The sequence below is a fragment of the Ceratocystis lukuohia genome (genome assembly GCF_044167205.1).
Source record: "Ceratocystis lukuohia strain C4212 chromosome Unknown Supercontig6_pilon, whole genome shotgun sequence".
NCBI classification, from domain to species: Eukaryota; Fungi; Ascomycota; class Sordariomycetes; order Microascales; family Ceratocystidaceae; genus Ceratocystis; species Ceratocystis lukuohia.
In genome coordinates this window covers 2502309-2520717 of record NW_027263525.1, presented here as the reverse complement: position 1 = coordinate 2520717, position 18409 = coordinate 2502309, and the positions used below count along the sequence as shown (strand labels likewise).

The window sequence follows — 18409 nt, the reverse complement described above, 5'->3', positions numbered from 1 at the left end:
TCTGATTGCTCTCTGCCCCCTCCCCCCCCCACTTGTGTCATCTTCTGGTCTCGTTGACTCGGCCCTTGATTTAGCTGCTACTGTCCAGCTCGGCCGGAATCACCGTGTTTATTATGCACTGCCGCTTGCCTATTCCAAGTCTCCTTGGCTTGTCTCTTTCTTTGTCCTACTATCGCTCTGTCTCTTTGTCTAACGGCGATATTGCGTCGTGCACACATGGATAGAGGGGAATGAGGCGAGCAATCGAGAGTAGTGTTTGCGGTTGCAGATATATGCCTTGCCCTCTCCCCCTTCCTTTGCACCTCTTTCTCTTTCGGCCGCCCCCTCTCTCTGTATCTTTCTCCGCCTTCTTCTCTTTGCTTCCCCAGAGACATCCTTGGCCTTCGCTCTCGCATTCATTTAATTAATCCTTTCACGCACCAGCTATCTACTTGTATATCCCCGTGCTTCTGTTTCTATCCGTACCCATCTTTTGTCTGTATTGCCCTTTGTATCTCCCTTTTCCCGTGTCTCTCCTCCCTCTGCCTCACTTGTTGTCTCGCACTCTATTGCACACAATGGAGCCGGCCACTGAGTACAACAAATACCACGATGTCCGCCTAATCTTCGGATGCCACATCGAAAATATGCACTGCATCACTGTAGCCAGTATGCTGAACAATCTGGCCGAGCATGTTGACCTGAAAGATGGTGTCATGTACCTCCGAGCCCTCGTCGACCTCGTAAACCAAACTGCTAGCTTGCTCTACCGCCTCGGGGAGTACGTCTGGACTTACAGAGTGCACAGAGGCCCGCAAATCTTGCCGTATCTGCAAATATTTCTGCCGAGTCTGCGCAAGACTCTAGTTGACATTGGTGACTTCTACAGGGACAGCAGGTACACCAAGAGCAAGAGATGGCGCTGCATGTACCACCACATGACCGAGGACGTCCACATGTCACTACCGCGGCGCTTCGAGCTGTATAATAACTTCCTTGGTGCCTTGTCCGAGTTCCTGCTCCAGCATATCTCCTTGGAGCTGAGCAGACTGGAAAGCCTCAAGGAATGCATTCTCACCCTTCGCAAGGGTCAAAAGATTGGTACGATTGAGACCTCTGATGAAGATTGATATTGAGATTGACTACTAATTCGTTGCGTAGACCCTCCGCTCGAGCCAATGGATGAGCTGGCTGGGCCGGGCATAGCACAGAGATGGGGTGGAGTGAGTCGAGCATGTTTTTTTTTCCCCTTGTTCTTTTTTTATGCCTTCACCTTCGAAGATGAATTGTACTGAGACATGACATTAGGACCTCCATTGGGCCGAAAAGATCTTCACTATGTCGCTGCACTCACGAACACCGCTCAAGGGCTCCATGACGTAAGTCAACCTAGGCTTGGCGAAGGGACGGCCGAAAAAAAAAAAGAAAACCATGACAGAATACCAAGGAACAATACTAACAGCGTGTATGCAGATCTGTGGCCTCAGATATCTCTTCATCGTCGTCTAAATTGCCACTAATTTCTATGGGTTCTAAAGTTCTGTTTCGGAGGTAAGACAACAGAAGAACCCATCAATACACAAGACGCAAATAAAGACAGTTTCACAAGTTGCTCTAAGCTGATACTAGTCTGCTGACACTCGACAGGGAATTCAACGCCGGCCGTCTGATACTCACTGCGCACATCGAAAACAATAGTAAACAGCTGCCCGTCTTCACGTGCCGCAATTACAAGAATGGCCAGGCTATATCTTCTGTCCGCAGCTTGCATGAGGTTAATGTGCAGCGCCACGGCAAAGATATTCGCCATGGCTTGACCCAGCCGCTCAACTCGCTGTGCGTGAGATACTTTTCCAGATCCAGAAGACGCCTGGATACATGGATGATCCTAACATTTGACAACTGGGAAGGTGAGTGACGAGGAAAAAGTATCCGAGAGGGAATAAGCTTCGTTTAGCTAACAATATGGGCCGTATCTTCTAGAGTTGGTGCTCATGTGGACAACATGCCATGTACTCAAATGCCTCAGCAACCCGAAGCCTAGAATGACGATGGAGGAGTTTCAGCTTGACGGCGAAGAAGAGCTGTTTCAAGGGTAAGTTGTGGCGTGAGCGGAAACAAACAAGACAAGAGGGTACCGTACTGACAGATAGCTACCCATGCTGTTCTAGCGTCATCATCGATGCCAATGGCGTATACAGATCTCTCTGTGTTCTCGAGGAGACCAAGACTGGCGGTCGCCGCCTGTACTGTGCTGTGTATGAAGGCCCCCAGATACGATGCACAATATGGACAGCCTTCAGTAAGTTTCCCGTTCCCTTTCTTGTCGTATGCATGCGTTGCATTTGAAGCGGGTTGTCTATCGTTATTATAGTGGGACCAATGAGGCAGATTCCGACGTCTGTCACAGAGTTACACGAGAAGCGGGGTCGGGAGACACGATTAAAAACCCTAATACTAACCAACCCACAACAGTTACACACGTCTGTAGGTCTCCAACTTGGCTGGAGCAAAGGTCGGATCGCCGCGTATATCTCAAGGATTTACAACTCTACGTTTTTTCGAATGATTTTAATGAGCAGGCCTACCGCAGAACACCGGGCGGTGTGTTCCAGGTGGACTTCCGTTCTGAGGATGGTGAGTTGACGCTTCCTGTTGCTTCGTACCTGGGCCTTGTCTGCCTGTTGAGGAAGACGCAGTGCTAACATTTCGTGGACAGCCTGCAAGCACTTTGTAGCTTTGCTGGCCCCTCAGCAAGACGCGAAGATGCTGGGGGCTTCATAAGGGGAAAACTGGTGATTTGGATTTATTGGTTGCTGGTTGTTGTTTGTCTGGCGCTTGCCACTTGTCGCTGCTGGATTGTTTGTTCGGCTTGTTATTCTACCGGTGGTTCTTCATGGAATTGGGCCTCGCGCTTTCATTACTCCCAGAGGCCTCTCCCACGGTGTGTTCCGATATCAAAGAAGTAAATTGACTGTATCTGTGTGTGGATAGATGTATATATGTGAGTAAGTACATGAAAAGAAAAAAACAGTTGACACACCATTGTGCCGTCATCCCGAGATGAATAGAAAAAACCCCAAAAAAAGAAAGTAAGAAACGCTGTGCAAATACCGACGATAGAAGAGAAGGAAAGGGAGGGAAAAAAGAAACAAGAAACAAGTACTGGAGTCAGAAACCATCATGGGTTGGCTTATATGTAGAACATGGGCATGCGGGGACAGAAGAGATAGGCGACACAGACGGGAGCGCATATGAAAGTGCAACCAAGAGCTCATGCGCATATCCACTCTTCATTCGCTCCCTCAGACGTGACTTTGAATGCTGCAGCCCATTGGCGACACCCCCAGTCTTTTGCTGGACTGGCCGCGCTCTTGGTCATACTCTGTGGTTGGAGGCGAGCCCATGGCTGAAACTGTCTTTTTGATGCTATTTTTCAAACGGCGGCTACGTGAGTCGTCGATAGGGACTGCAGTGGGCGCAGCAGCACTCCTGCTATTGCTATCGTTAGTAGAGGCCGTGACCGTTGCATCTGAGCCAACAGACGAAGCGGATGAATAAGAAGAGGGTGATTTCTTGCCCAGGAAGAAGCCTGCTATAGAGCTTGAGCTTAGCCCGGGACCCGAGTTTACGGCTGGAGATGAGCCGACGATGGTAGTTGCAGTTGAGGACAGTGATGCAGCAACCGACTCAGCATTCATGCTTGGGGCTGCACTCGAGGTAGAAATTGCCGAAGATGTGCGTGTCACTTGGGGGCCGGATGACGTCGTAGCCATCATGGAGCCGTCGTCGATCTTGGCAGCTGAAAGAGTGGCGGGATTGGACATGGGAAATAGGGCAGAGGGCAGAGGGCAAAGGGCAAAGGGCAAAGGGCAGAGGTTAAGCAAGTAGGCGGGCGGACGAGGCCGGGCGGGGATGGTGGGAACAATAGAGGAGGAGAGACAGAAAAGCGAGGAGAGACGATTTCTTTTAGGTGATGGCACTATTTTGTTTAATTTTGGTTGATATACTGCCCAGGAATAAAAGAAGCAAAATAAAGAACAAAGAGCTCAGAGGAAGTCAAGAAGGAGGACGGACTGGTAATGTGATGCGATAAGCTGGAAAACAAAGAAAGGCGACTAAGAATAAAGTGGAGAATGTTGCACGTGAAAGCAGAAAGATAGACGATATAGAGAAAATCGGAAAAAAAAAAAAAAAAAAAAAAGAAAACCCCCCCAAGACCAAATAGGCATGTAGGCCGCCGATAAGAGCAGAGAACGACAAGTCCGCTTTGTTAGGCTGGTGGGCGGGCGCTGATCCGACCAGCTGCTGATTCGAGTTAGGCTGGGGTTGGATCTTACAGGCCCTGTTTCTAGGCCTTGAGCTGCAAACTTTAGGCCCTGAGAAGGGCTCTGCCACAGGGGGAGAAGGGAAGGGAGCGGAGCAGGAGGAGTATGTGTGGTCGTGGTATAGGGGCTTGTTCTTCTCGTATAGACAAATATCTAAGTACTGGCAGACAAGAACAAGACTCTTTTTCTCCCTCCCTCTGGCCATGGCTCCCGCTTTATACAAGCACAAGAGCCGCCCGTCGCGACAGCCGAGTTAAAGCAACCACGTTCCATTATGAAACGCGCCCGGCCCAAAGGCTTCGGCCACTAGGCTGTGCACTACGAGTTGCCATGCGAGAAACTGGTTCAGTACAATCACAAACGGATGAACTTGGCTGGCTGACTGACAAGCTTTCATCAACGTCCCCCACACCAAGTGGTTATCCCCCTCTGTATGTGCATCACGGCCCCTATAGCAGAGCCCGCTAGAAATTAATTCGCCTGGAGTCTAGAACTCTCCATGGCCATTGGCTGGTCCGCTCTACACCTCAGTCACAAAGGAGCAACCCCCTCTTCATCGCTGTCTCTGTCTGACAACGTGCATCAACTTCACGTGCCCGGTCTATGTGGATTGGCGTATTTGTATATCTACGCGTTGTGAATTACATTCAAACATATCTATCTCTACTTCTGCTGCCACTAGACCCTCACGGGCGACTGTAGCTAGACAACTAGAGGGGAAGTGAAGGAGAAAAAAGTGAAAAGGGGATAGGGAAAAAAAAAAGAGAAATGAAACAGGAAAAGAAATGACAAAACAATCGCTAACTGCATATGGTGGTCGCAGACGCCCCCATCCTCCTCTCACCCGCTCATCACAGCTACAGCTCCTCCTGGATCTCCTCAATCCCTTCATCGTCTTCATAGTGCTTAAGCGTCTTTTCATGGCCAGCGCCATGCTTGCGCTCTCTCTTGAGCGCATCGCTGAGCGCCTTGCTCCAGTGGTCCTTGTGGCGTCTGTTTCTGTGCATGATGCGCTCCACGTGGTAGTCCCAGCAGCCCTCACTGGTCTCTGTCGCCTTAGCCCGGCAAACTTCTGATGCCTTGCTCTTCTCCACCGGCTCGGCCAGTGGCCACTGGCCCCGCAGAGCGCCCATATCTTCATCTAGGAACGTGTCTAGAACCACCTGTCCCACACGGCGCTGTGCCTGGACCAGCTCGGGCTCCTCGCGTATCAAAATCTGCAGGAAGTGTCTCATGCCACCGCTAGCCAAGAACGCAGCCCGGAATCTGCCGTCCTGGAGAAGACCGCTGTAAATGTTCACCACGGTGCGTGTGCGATGAGCTGACCTTCTGATTTCATCTGGCGTCGATCCCAGAGAGGTCGTGGGGGCAAGAATCGGCTGTGAAAACACCTTGTCCAACAACGGTCCCCGGCCAACTCCGCACGTGTGCATCATCAGACGGTCCCATTTGGCCATCACCTCCTTCAGCGCCTTGGGGTTGTTCTGCAGGGCCCCGCCAAGAACATAGCTGGCCGCCTGGTCACGCGGGTAGTTATCTAGGGAGACTCCAGCCGAAGGCGGATCAAGCGAGAAGCACATGAGCGCCGCAACAGTGTCATAGTCCGAGGTCATCAGCTCGCCGTAGTATACGTCATGCGAAATATCCTCGAGGGATTCTAGAGCCGCATCTAGAGCTGCATTGCCCTCGGTATCGCCCTTGTGAAGCATATTAAGCGCCGTGAAGATGTTGTCGGCTTGCGGGAGGGCCTTCTTGGAGACATTGTCGCCGGGGTTGTAGTAGCCTACCATGGGGCCATCCACTACCGTTGTGTCGTGGTGATCTTCAGACGGCTCGACGGTCAAGACGCTGTGTTCATCAACCAGAACGGCCTTGAGGCTTTCATCATCACGATCATCCTCTGGATGGTTGATCTTGGCCTCGTTCATGCCAGTGGCCAGATTCATCCGCACGTAAAGTCCTGGTGGTAGCTGTTGATCGTCATGCACAATCTGGAACTCCTCTGTAGGCACAAAGATCTTGGGGTAGCAATCTGAGGGGTTTGAGGTGTGGCAAATAAGGTCATGATGCAAAACGGCTTGATCGCGGTGTAGCGGTGAGGCGTTGGCGAGAATCGAGGGCACCAGAGCGAGCATCAGCTTGGCTCCTAGCCTCTTGGAGGTAGACTGACGGCCGTTTAGTCTTAGTGGGCGATAAAGCATTTTGATTTTCTTTTTGCGTTGAACGAAATTTGAAATTGTTGTGGTCTGGAGTAAGTGAACAAATGGAAATAGGGGAAATTCAAAAACTGAACCATAAAGTCACGCAGATAAAGAAAAAGAAAACAAACCTTAATAAATCTCCTAATGACCAAAGTCCAGATCTCGATTTTAACACCTACCATCTAAGTTGGCCTGTGTTTTCGACCATCTATGCGGTCACGTGAGTGTTAGAGACGCTAGGATCCATTATCCAAGCCAAGAACGTCAGTGCTGTGCTCGTTTTTGTGCCGCATCGACAAATTTGATACACATCTTCGGCTATTCCAGAATATGAGGAGTCGTTTGGATCCAAAAATATCCATATGAGGCGCTCATACGATATAGAGGTTGGCGCAGCAGAATAGAAGGTATCATGTGGCATAGGGGCGGTTAGGCGATAATTTTTCCTAAGCCGCGCATCAAGGGAAAAAAAAACACACGCTGTGATGCTTCTGCTTCTGCTGCTGTGAGTTAACTTCATGAACTCATGTGCAGTAGCGAGCAGTGATGAGCAATGACAAGCATTCACAGTAATAAGAGGAAAGGCGCAAGCAACGCAGGGGACGATGCACAATGTTTTATCACACTAAGCCCCGCTTCTTTCTGTGCACTATTACCCGAACAATACCCGAAGAAGTAGCCAATGGCAGCCCGGCTAAATCCAGCTTCAACTGACGACCCTGTGAGACTAAATTCCACGATAATAGCCCTCAATTCCACTGTCCAGCTCCCACAACCAAGGCACCAATTGCTTCCGCCGCCTAGAATCTACGAGTCTTCTTCCGCCTCCACCGCATATTTGCCATGCTCGCTGTACGCCAGAGGGCTGTGCGTTTGGCACTGCGTGCCCGCCCTGTCCGCAGCCAGCAGCGTCACTCGTCGAGTCACGGTCACGAACACGCCCACCATGAACACGCCGCCCCGGTGAACGAGTCTTTCGGTGTATGTACCTCCAACTAGAGCCCTTCTACCTACTGCTTGGCCCTCGTTCCCGGGCATACCTGCCTCTGACGGGGGCTGAGGTCGTTGTCGGGGCCGGCTTCCTCCGTCTCTGCCGGGCTTATTGGCGCCCCACGGGGCGGGAACATGGCTCATCCTAGGCCTAGATCCGCCAAGGGAGCCGGATGAAGACACTGGCCTCCTAGGCAGTCGCAATGGATAGCGCTACGTCGAACCTTGTACGCGCATCAGCTGCTAACTAACTCTATCTAGCCCGGCTTTTATATGCTTGCTGCCGCCCTGCCGGCCGGAATTACCCTGTACCAGCTATCCCAGCCTGATGCTAATGGCACTCAGCCGGCAATCACCCGCTATCTGCAGCAGTACATGGCCTTGGGAGACCTGTGGGAGGAACGCAACAAGGGCCACGTTGCAGCCGTTGAGGAGGCTGCGCGCGATCGGCTGCTGTTCTTCCACCAGCCCCGGCCCCACCACTACGAAGTTCGCGAGATTGAGTACGTTGCTTCATGAACCCCTTTCCCAACACCATTCTAGCACCGAGCGGTGGACACGTTTCTTCGTACCCACATTGAAGACTTGCTGACTCATATGTCCGCAACAGGTCTCTTTTTGCTGGCTCACAACGTTGTGTGCCGCCTAGCATGAACGTCAATCTGGACAAGGTCACCGAACACTATAGAAACCTACATCATGAGGACGAGGCACGCAAAGCCAGAGCTTTGGCTTCTAAAGCTGCCGCTAGTGCTTAGTAAAGCTTTGCTCCCTTTCACCTCACTTGTTGTGCAACATCCATTACAGAACTACAGACACACAATACATGCCGCCAGTTAGCTGCATCTCCACCAGTAACCGTTTATATTATTACTCTGCTACACACTTCCATAGCTCTTGGGCAGACAACACAGACAGACAAACGACATGGGAAGCGACCTCTAGTAGATTTCCTTTGAATCTTGGAGAATCGCTAGCTAGGGCTTGGTTTCCGTCCTTCAATACTATCATCGTCATGTGCAAAACCTCTTCCACCTTGCCTACAAGTGGATGCTCCCTTTATAACCCTTTTCAGATATTGATAGGGTTTGTCAAGCTTCTCATTATCCCCTTAGCTTCAATTCTTCTCTTTTGCATGTACTGAAGCCAATACTGGAGACATAAGACGCAAAAAAAGAGATGTCATAAATATACAGCCACCCGCCAGGATAAGTCCTAGAACCTGAACTATATTTGGCATGTGCCCATATAAACTAGCATTGTCACTTTCGTTACTGTCATTTGAACTATCGTAACTTTTTTTTGATTCATTTGTCACGAAGGCATCCCAAACCATGTGCATTTGCCCCGTGTGACCTTGCGAGATAATGCAGAAACCTCCAACCCTTCCAGAAACACCACGCAAACATTTACTTGAGGGGAATGAAACGCGAAGAGTGGGTGGCACCGATACCGGGGCGACCGTGCTTGACGGGCTTGCTGTAAGCTGGTTAGTAACTTGAAGACTTGGCTTAGAGCCTACGCCGACTAAAAGCAGCACAAGATGACTGAGAGAGAGAGGGATAATACGTACTAAGAGATAGAGAACTCACCCAGGTAGTGACCAACCATCTCAGGCTTGACCTCGACCTGGTTGAACTCCTTGCCGGAGTAGATACCAATGACGGAACCAATCATCTCGGGGACGACCAGCATGTTACGGAGATGGGTCTTGACGGGCTCGGGCTTCTCGTTGGGCTCAGCCTCCTGCTTGGCCTTGCGCAGCTTCTTGATCAGACCCATGGGGCGGCGCTTCAGACCACGGTTGATCCGGCGGCGGGCACGGGCGTGAACGATCTTGCGGAGCTCATCGGAGCTCAGGTCCAGAAGGCTATAGAGAAAAAAAAGTAAAAAAAGTCAGCTCATTTCTGGTCTACATAGACAAGGAGGGAGGGTGTGAAATGGTGGGAGGGCCGCGCTAATTATATCAAGTTTAATCCCGCAACCAGAAATATGGCAACACTTCAGCCTTTGGTGGTGTTGGCCCCATGTCTCATGCCTTCTAACCATCAAACACTTGTCCATAGTCTTGTCATAAATGATAGACCAAGGTTGATAGGTCGTTACATGAAACTCGGCGGCACCGTTGCAAGATCGGATTAAAAAGCGCGGCGAGTCGAAGAGAAGAGTGTAATCGGAGAGAGTTTGCTATATAAGCAGGAAAAGAAAAAGGCACAACGTACGCATCAAGGTCGACACCGCGGTAGGAGAACTTGCGGAAAGTTCTCTTGCGCTTGATCTCAGCAGCCTCAACGGCGTTCTGTAGACGCAAGAGTAGTTAGCCAGCTGCGCCATAATCTCACATTGCATTGCTGCAATTATTTACGACTTTGTGTGTTCGTGTGTCTATGGGTATTTAAATCGCGAGATAATAGGTCGTTGAACATTCGTTGGATGTGAGTGTCCAGTGGTCCAATATCGATTGATTTTATTTTGGGAAGTTTCGGGTGGGAAACAGAATGAGGATGGTATGATCGGGTTCGAGAGAGGATGATGGAGAGCATCAAGAATATGGGATAGCACATACGTATTCGTCGTCAGCCATTTTTGCGGATGTGTTGTGTGGTGAATACGATTTCCGATTGACGATGTCGCGAACTGCGTTATGACGGGTCGTGGTGGATAGACTTGCAATAGGGAAACGACTGGGAATTTCGCCTTCAGGGCTTTAGTGCCCTCTAGTGTTCCCACACGTGATTTTGTGCTTTGTGGGAAGGAAACTGGGGACTTTGTGTGTAAGATCCACACTAAGTGAGCTGATAAGAGCGTCAGTCCGAACGATAAGATAAGATAAACGCCTCAGTTGAAAAGTGGGGTGGAGACGTGGCGTTGCTGATATTAATGGGTGGGCGTACTAATATACCATGTATTCATCTATCTCAACTCAATAGTTTCTAAATTTGTGTCCCGGCACCTCTTTTTAAGAGAGCATCTACTAGTGCTGTGGAACACCCCAACGCGCACATACAGGCCATTTTCAGCAGCCCTGTGAAGAACAAGGCCTCGGAGGTTGTTTGAGTCACATTCTAGACTCGCCAACTCGAGGTCTTTACTAAGATCCAGGGCAACGGGGCTTTGGAGCAATGGGAGAATGCACAGAGACCCAATATCGTAATCCCCAATCAAGCCGTCAAATTTGACCGAGATAAAGGCCAGGCTCCTTCGTCTATACTGCAAGTTGAGGAGGTGGCGTTCTTGGCTCTTGATGTACATATCATCCTCAAAACATGAAGATAGACTTACAAGCTTGCCATGAAGCACAATGTACCCACCGGTAATGGCTCCGAAGGGGTTGGAACCAGGAGTGGCTGTCCGCACATCCCATTCTCGAGCACCCTCTTGACATGGCTCATACGTTTCCACGTTGGGCATCCACCAGCAATCGCCACCCTGGTTGACGTCTCGCATCCAGCTCCAGGAAGGGATTATACCAGTTTTCGTGTCGTCCGTACGGACAATGTTGGATTCATCAGTAGAGACAGGAAATCGGAGTTGGCTGGCTAGGGCTGAAGCTTCTAGCTGTTTAATGAGGGCAGAGAGGTTATGCTGCGGCTGTTCTTGTTCCCACGAAATATCAGTAATGAATGTTTGCCTCCAGTTTCCAGCAACAAAGTCACTTGCGGCGAACCCCATAATATATGCGAACTCATTTGCTAAGCCGGACAAAGCGGGAAGCCTATCACTGGCGACAGTGAGACCCTTGTTTTGGTAGCGCTGAGCTATGCCGTACCACTGAGTAGCGGCCTTGGCCAAGTTTTTTGTGTCAGCGATTTTAGTGAAGGCAAGTTTTATGTCTTGCTGCACTCGCTGGTTGATGCCCTCAAGCTTAACAGCGTGAGATGGAGATTTGAAGTAAACATTAGGAGCCCCAAAAATAATCAGTCGTTTAGATAGACATTGCTCCTGGAAGACCCAACCACGGCTAGCCCAATAGCTATTATTGATGTCATCCCTGTACTGCATTTCCAGGGTTTTAGCATTTTCATCGTCCTTGCTGATGCTGAGATACCCCTGGACTTGAGATGGATCGGTAGATGGAGTCAAGGGAATGTTAAGCAGCGTAGGAGCAGATGATTCCAAAGCAGCCAGGCGGCTTCTATCCAGGAAACTCTGGTGACAGGATGTTGTATTAGCAGCACAGATTGTGGCAAACGAGAACTTGTAGATAAGGGCCATCTGGGAACCTTCTTGTTCCCAATCTTTGCAGTCGTCCTGGATGATACAAAGTGCATCTACCCATAGATATGGTATGTCTAAATGACAGCAAACTGTAATTGCATCTTTCACAGTGTCTGGAAGCTGTTCAAATGGGATGTTGTTCATATACTCGTCAAACATTTCGCGTGTAGTCTTGAGCTGGGCACTGGCTGACTCGGGGCTGTTTCCCCAGGAGTAGCTCAGAGTTGCATAATAAGGCCAACCTCCCTTATCTGCAAGCTCAGCCAACACACCATCTCTGAGACTAAGGTGAAGGCTGCCCGATGACTTGAAGTCTCGGATATTTAACAGGCGGTTAGGCACAAACTTTTTATGGTTGAGTTCATGATTAGTAGCCTGGAGCTCTCGACGGAGGTCCCGGATCACCCATGGGTTATCTCCACGCGTGTAGAGATGGAGATTGGAGGAATCTAGAGATACCCGGGTCGCACTAGCTTCTGAGCCGTTAGTTTGATGCCAGAATCATGACTTGGGGGGGTATCAATACTCACAATGGTGAAGCGCACATTGGTATACTTGATAAGTGTCGACTGGGTTCCGGTTATGGGTTATAAAATCAAAATCCAAACAGAAAGTGCCGCGCTCAGCATCACGAAAGATCTTGACTACCACTTCTTCCGAAGCAACTTGGCCATCCTTGACTTGGACAACATTTTGTAGGAGAAACGAGCAGAAAGAACACGCCCCAACTGTTTTGTCGTCACTGTCGTTTAAACGCGTAGGATAGTCCTGATCAAAGTAGATCTTGATTTGAGATGGCTCATATCCACCAAACCCGGCAGCATCTGGCGAAGGTTGAGCTGCTAGATTGGCTAGAGCATTGTCACTGAGATTCTGGACAAGTGAGGAGCATGTCCTACAGAAGTTGTGAAGAGTCATTATTGTGCCCACTAGGAAGCAATAGTTTGGTGCCGTGTTAAAAAAGGTGGTTTCCGGCTTACCAGCTGAGGGTCTCAACTACAGCCGGAAAGCAAACACAATTATACTCATACGATTAACGAGAAATCGCCCTTTTCCCATTTCTAAGCATCGGTGAGTCTGCACAGACCTAGGGACTTGTCACATTCCCCCGCTCACATCTCCTAATTTCTGCATAATGTTATAATGTGTGCGCATGGCATGGTGGTGGCTTGCGCAAAAAGAGACGGAGTAGCACGATGTCTTGTGTTGGCCAAGTGAAAATAGCTCGGTTTTGAAAGCCAACCAAGACTCCGTTGATATTGGCTAGATAGTAGGGGAAGATGGTAGACTGAGTAGCTGCCTCGCTTCATTAATAATAACCTTATTAGATAGGGATTTTCTATCCATGTATATGTGCGTGCGCCGCGCCAATACCATATATCATCAACGCCTAGGGCTGATTTCTGAATTATAATACATGATGGTTAAGGGCACAAAGGGAATAGGAAGCACTAAATCTATTAGATACCCTTTGAGTTCTTAGGCTTTCCAACCCATGCTAACCCTAGAGCAACAACTTGGGCTCCACTCCTTTGTTGTGCGTACTCTTCATCCAGGGCCTTTTTTCAACACTACAAACATCACATGCAAATCGTCATACCAGGCCACCGCTCTAGATCCTGCCGTGTCTTTACTTAACTTGTCTTATTAGCCTCTACATACTGAATCATGTCTGCGCCTTGGGACTCAGTGTCTCTACAAGACTTACTAGTTGTGCTTGTCACAGGCGCAAACAGGTAGGTAAACCTTCATATCTTCCCTTCCCCTTATTTGTCTCCCTACCCTCTTACGTAGAAGACAGACCTTGAATGGTGCTGACCGCGTCTTCTACAGTGGAATTGGCCTTGGAATCGGCCAAAAGCTTATTGATGACTTTCTCGCTCAGCGTTCTAGCTCGTCGCACCTTATTCTGATCCCAACTACACGAAGCCCCTCTAAGTCTCGTGAGACTGTCACTACCCTACGTGCTTATTTGACTGTTGCCGCCAAGAACTTTGCAGCAAAGTCATCTGCAACAGACCCGGAAACTTCAGCCAAGATCATTGATAGCGTGCGTCAACGCGTCCACATTGTCAGTATCCAGCTGGACCTGTGTGATCTAAAAAACGTTTACCGTGCTGCGCAGACGCTTGTATCTGGACGCGTGAGCAACCCGCCATCCATTGATGGCACACCAGATGCACTGACAGACGTCCGCATCCCAAAACTCGACTCGGTAATCTTCAATGCAGGCTTTGGTGGCTGGACGGGCATCGAATGGGTAAAAATGATCAAATGCGTGTGGAGAGAAGGCATACTGGCGTCGTGCACCTGGCCTGATTACAAAGCGGCTTCACCAGGCGATGTGATTACCCAGAGAGGAGCCACTGGCGAGGTGAGTTTATCTTTGGCTAGGTTGACATGTCTTTGTTGTGGGATAGTAGCTTGCCAACTATATTCTTTTTTTAAATACAACCTTGAAATCCTAACATCAGAATGTTCTATAGATTATCGACGAACCAAAACTCGGCACCGTCTTTTGCTCCAATGTCTTTGGCCATTATGCGTTCGGCCACCAACTTGTGCCGCTTCTTAGCCGGGGAAATTCTGGAGAGACTCCCGGGCGCATCATCTGGACTAGCAGCATTGAGCCACAAGCCGAAAGTCTATCTTTTGATGACATCCAAGGCGTGGCTTCGCCGGCTCCCTACGAAAGCTCTAAACGACTAACAGATTTGCTTGCCATTACTCACACGCTTCCCAGCGTCAGCCCCATGGCCGACTCATACTTTACGGATGACAGAGCCGACAGTAACATGCATCAAAAGGCCAAACCGACCATGTACGTTACCCACCCCGGCGTGGTTGCTTCTCCGCTATTCCCTCTGGCATCCTGGATGTTCCATCTCTACCGTCTCACCATGTACTTGTGTCGTATTTTTGGTTCCCCCTGGCACCCTGTCGAGGCATATGCCGGTGCAACTGCAGCCGTATGGCTAGTCTTGATTTCACAGAAATCTTTGGACCAAGTGCAAGCTCAGCAGACAAAGTGGGGGACGGCTGCTAGCCCAACAGGGAAAACTTATGTGAAGCCGACAGAAGTCGATGGATGGGGATGGAACTCGAAAAGCCTAACTGCGGAAGAGGTCCGGAAAGAGATTGCAGAGCCCAATCTTATGCGAATGGCGGTGGGCAGACATCCGCAAGCCACAGACGCTACTAAAGAGAGTAGGATGAAGATCGAAGAGGAAGGGGCTCGTATATGGCGCGAAATGGAGGACCTGCGTGTGAAATGGGAGGCCATACTAGATCTTTGAAGAGACGGCCTGCTGTGTATTCTAGCAACTGACCATGGCTACTGCATGGCACAGCTGTTTTCGTGATTATTCAAAGCAGGCCCACCCAAGCTTGCAGTGCATATGCTGTGTCGTGGGGGCGAATTTGCCCGTGCTTTCTCCCGAAGCACGGACGGCGGGATTCGTAAGGTCAGACATCTTAGCAACATAATATTAGTAGCTAAGTAGCGACACGTAATTTCAATAGGGGTCTAAAAGCCCTCATAATATAGCAGAACGAAGCCAAGCAAAATGAAGCTGTAAGTAGATGAAACAGGTATGCACGCAAGCAGCGGATCACCCATTACGAAAGACGACCAACTTCAAGCTTGCTATACTGCGCCTTCCTGTATATTACCCGAGCCTCGGCCCGGCACAAAACCGTCGGAGGTGACCTGACCGTGGAAAATTTCGTTGGACCTGTTGCGACGCAAGAGGTTGCTAGTGTCCCGGCCAAACAGGCCGATACACATGGGCAACGGGACAACAATAATGCTAATTACAGCCTGGAAAATCAGACTCTTTTTCATGTGGTTCGGCGGACTAGCATTGTCTCCCGCTTCAAGCGCATCGCTAATGACGATAAAGCATGCACCGAGCAACTGCCCTAAAGACCAAGCTAGTGTCGATGTCACTTCAGAGCCAACGGGATAACTCAGTTCAGCCAAGAACTCAAGCGCTACAGGGATAACGCTAAATGAAGCTGCACCAAGTATCCCGAGCACAATATACGGACCAACCAGCTTGCGAGTCTCTGGCATCCAAATGAAAACAATGTACATAGTAGCGATGATAGGCACAGCGCACCTCAGAGCAGGCAGGAACTTTTTATGGCGGTCGAAAATAGGCGACGTAATGGCTGAGCATACCAGGCCAGCCACGATAAGGACAGCGCCGCCAATGCCAGCATCATCTTCGGAGATGCCATACGGCTCAAGAATCTGATTTAGCAAAGACGAAATGTTGTTAAAGAGACCGACGTAAGTTGCAAAGGGAATCAGAACAAGCCAGATTTCTACAGAGCTAGAAATATGACGCAGTGAGTCGCTTAGGTTAGGGCGCTCGACAATTGAAGTGTGTGATACGGGAGTGGGCGGTTTGGCAGGGATGAAAAACGTGGGAATGCTTGCGACAGTAGCCTAACAGAAATACAAGTCAGTATGAGGTGCAGAGGTTTACATCATGTGGCTTCTCAGGGCGGGTCGACTCACTATTATCGAAACATAGAGCACCGCATCAGAAATATCGCCAGGTTCCTTTACCCACATAGGAGTGATAAGCTGTGCCAAAGCTGCACCCAGTGGATTCGAAAGTGTCGCTATTGCCGTGGCTACCACTCGGCCCTTCTCGGTAAACCACATGTCAGAGTAGGTTGTTGGTGCAGACAAAATAAACGGCTGAGCGAGGCCAATTAACACTTGCGATACCACTACTAATGAGTATGTTCCGCCGTCTCTCGAGTGTGAGCTAGCATAGCGCACCCAGTTTCCCACAAGCAATAGTGCTGACGCAGCCATAAATGAAGGCTTAGGTCCCAGATGCAGCAGCTTTATAGTAAAGGGTGCGCAGAGGCAGTAGGAGAACTGGTAGGATATAGAAAGCCAGTTGACGCCAGTTTTGCTCGTGCTGTAGTATTTAGCCGCATGATCTGAGACAGGCGCAAAGAGAAGCCACTATAGATGAGTATTATTAGTGTGAGCAAATATTTTCTTTTTCTCATAGACCAAAGGCAAAGGACTTACTCCCCAATTTACTGCCAGATTTAGCAAAAACATCTGGAACATTCCCAACCAGCGCCTTCGATACGTCTTGAATACTATGTCATGGCTAATCCCATGACTCCGACTATCTGGCGTTCTATTGCGCTCTACCAATTCATGGGCGCCCGTTTCAGGGATACCTTCTTTGTTGAATAGACTCGAAGGCGACTGAAAGGGCGATGGAGACTGGGCGGGGGCTGAAGCAGGAACAGCCGATTCGGTGTCCATTTTTATGTAGGCTGCACCAGGGGTCTTCTTGAGAGAAGCCATGATGCTGGATATAAGTAGAGGGGGTTCGGGTTTTGAAGGGGGCCCGGAAGGACTAGTCGAGAGGATAGATGTAGACAGTGAAATTAACAATATGAGAAAAAGACAGATGGGAAAAAATAAAGAAAGAGAGCCTTAGTGTGTCTTGTGAAAGAAATAAGAAACAAAAACATGAAAAAAAAAGTAAGTCTGAAAGTTTCTTGGCTCGAGCTCACGGAAGAGGAAACGTGAAGGGGAAACAGTAAATACCCCTAGTCCTAGCTAATAAACCACAAACACAGCCAGAAACATCAGGGTGGTTACAAGACAGGACCAAGATAAAGACGAGGGGGCAGGTATTGGACATGTATATGTACTTGTGCAGTAGATGTGTACTTGGGGTATATAAGGTTGTTTTGCGTTAAACCAAAAAGACGGTATGTATCATCCGCACGGATAGGCACAATGTTGTAGGTTTGCGACCCCCAAGGACATGGAAACAGGCAAAAGACAGGAGGATTCGTGACAAGCACATCTAGCCCAGAAAGGCGCAAAAGGTCAAGGGCTGGACCAAGAAGTTGAGAAACGACAAGGAGAAAAGAAGACGATGCAAACGGGGGCCTGACAGGGGTAGCGGGGGGAGAAAAGAGGAAGAAGAAAGGAAAGGAGAAAAGAACAATGCGAATTGCATGAAAGAATGAGAACAAAAAGAGCAAGGACAGAATGGAACAGAACAAAACAAGATAAAGCAAAGCAAAGCGAAGCAAAGCAGATAGTATGCGAATGTAAAGGGGAAAGAATTTCAGGCGCAAGAAAGCGGACGATGTCATATATATGCCACGACGAACTCGACTTGGGTAATTACTCCATTGGGACACCCGAAAAAAACCAAGAAAGCGTGGCAAGCTGCAACCACCAAGATAGGCAAACTTAGCCCTATAAAAGGCAGTCGAGAGACAGCGCCTTCCCAGTGCTGTGAAAGTTAGGCTGAAGATTAAAGCTTCGGCCGTTGAGAAACGATCGAAAAACTATAGCAGGTGCGTGCGCGTCTATGGTTCTTTTCTTATCCTCCCTTTCTTTTTTTCGGGGCTTCCTTCTTCAAGGCCCAAGCCAAGGAGCTACTACTTCGTAGACGAGTAATGCACGACGGGAAGAAAAAGCGGGCTGTACTATATGCTGGCGTTGGTACTAAATACTTTTAGATATACAAGAGCAATGTATCTGTTTGTACCCGCCGCAATTGACCTATTAATTTGGTTGTTACGGCATCCCGCGGCCGATCACAGGTTGCTGTTGCCTTTTTTGAGTTGCTCCACTCAGCTTGTCCCCTCTTGCTTTCTCTCCTTCCTGCCCCTCTTTTCCCGAGACGTCTT

General features: G+C 49.3%; 7 protein-coding genes across 7 annotated transcripts; 3 read left to right on the top strand and 4 right to left on the bottom strand.

The window, feature by feature from the left end:
* Positions 1-557: 557 nt before the first annotated feature.
* HOO65_060605 (uncharacterized protein) lies at positions 558-2684 on the top strand (the record flags this gene model as incomplete). The annotated part of the gene is made up of 7 exons (XM_071003749.1): positions 558-1080; positions 1141-1202; positions 1288-1358; positions 1627-1889; positions 1963-2074; positions 2151-2281; positions 2455-2684. The coding sequence occupies 7 exons, from the start codon at positions 558-560 to the stop codon at positions 2682-2684; spliced, it is 1392 nt and encodes a 463-aa protein (XP_070857955.1).
* Positions 2685-3284: 600 nt separating this feature from the next.
* On the bottom strand, positions 3285-3806 carry HOO65_060604 (uncharacterized protein; the record flags this gene model as incomplete). Its single annotated transcript, XM_071001172.1, has 1 exon — positions 3285-3806. One exon carries the CDS (start codon positions 3804-3806, stop codon positions 3285-3287), a length of 522 nt encoding a protein of 173 aa, XP_070857954.1.
* Positions 3807-5164: 1358 nt separating this feature from the next.
* Positions 5165-6508, bottom strand: HOO65_060603 (Nucleotide exchange factor SIL1; the record flags this gene model as incomplete). The annotated part of the gene is made up of 1 exon (XM_071001171.1): positions 5165-6508. One exon carries the CDS (start codon positions 6506-6508, stop codon positions 5165-5167), a length of 1344 nt encoding a protein of 447 aa, XP_070857953.1.
* An 843-nt stretch (positions 6509-7351) lies between these two features.
* HOO65_060602 (NADH ubiquinone reductase H+-translocating) lies at positions 7352-8256 on the top strand (the record flags this gene model as incomplete). Its single annotated transcript, XM_071004012.1, has 3 exons — positions 7352-7489; positions 7760-8001; positions 8109-8256. The coding sequence occupies 3 exons, from the start codon at positions 7352-7354 to the stop codon at positions 8254-8256; spliced, it is 528 nt and encodes a 175-aa protein (XP_070857952.1).
* A 651-nt stretch (positions 8257-8907) lies between these two features.
* Positions 8908-12634, bottom strand: HOO65_060601 (40S ribosomal protein S15; the record flags this gene model as incomplete). The annotated part of the gene is made up of 6 exons (XM_071003631.1): positions 8908-8977; positions 9072-9368; positions 9721-9797; positions 10065-10203; positions 10506-12132; positions 12247-12634. 6 exons carry the CDS (start codon positions 12632-12634, stop codon positions 8908-8910), a joined length of 2598 nt encoding a protein of 865 aa, XP_070857951.1.
* Positions 12635-13384: 750 nt separating this feature from the next.
* Positions 13385-15012, top strand: HOO65_060600 (3-keto-steroid reductase; the record flags this gene model as incomplete). The annotated part of the gene is made up of 3 exons (XM_071003843.1): positions 13385-13452; positions 13511-14090; positions 14203-15012. The coding sequence occupies 3 exons, from the start codon at positions 13385-13387 to the stop codon at positions 15010-15012; spliced, it is 1458 nt and encodes a 485-aa protein (XP_070857950.1).
* Positions 15013-15362: 350 nt separating this feature from the next.
* On the bottom strand, positions 15363-17060 carry HOO65_060599 (Major facilitator superfamily domain-containing protein 7; the record flags this gene model as incomplete). The annotated part of the gene is made up of 3 exons (XM_071003826.1): positions 15363-16169; positions 16242-16703; positions 16773-17060. The coding sequence occupies 3 exons, from the start codon at positions 17058-17060 to the stop codon at positions 15363-15365; spliced, it is 1557 nt and encodes a 518-aa protein (XP_070857949.1).
* Positions 17061-18409: the final 1349 nt, after the last annotated feature.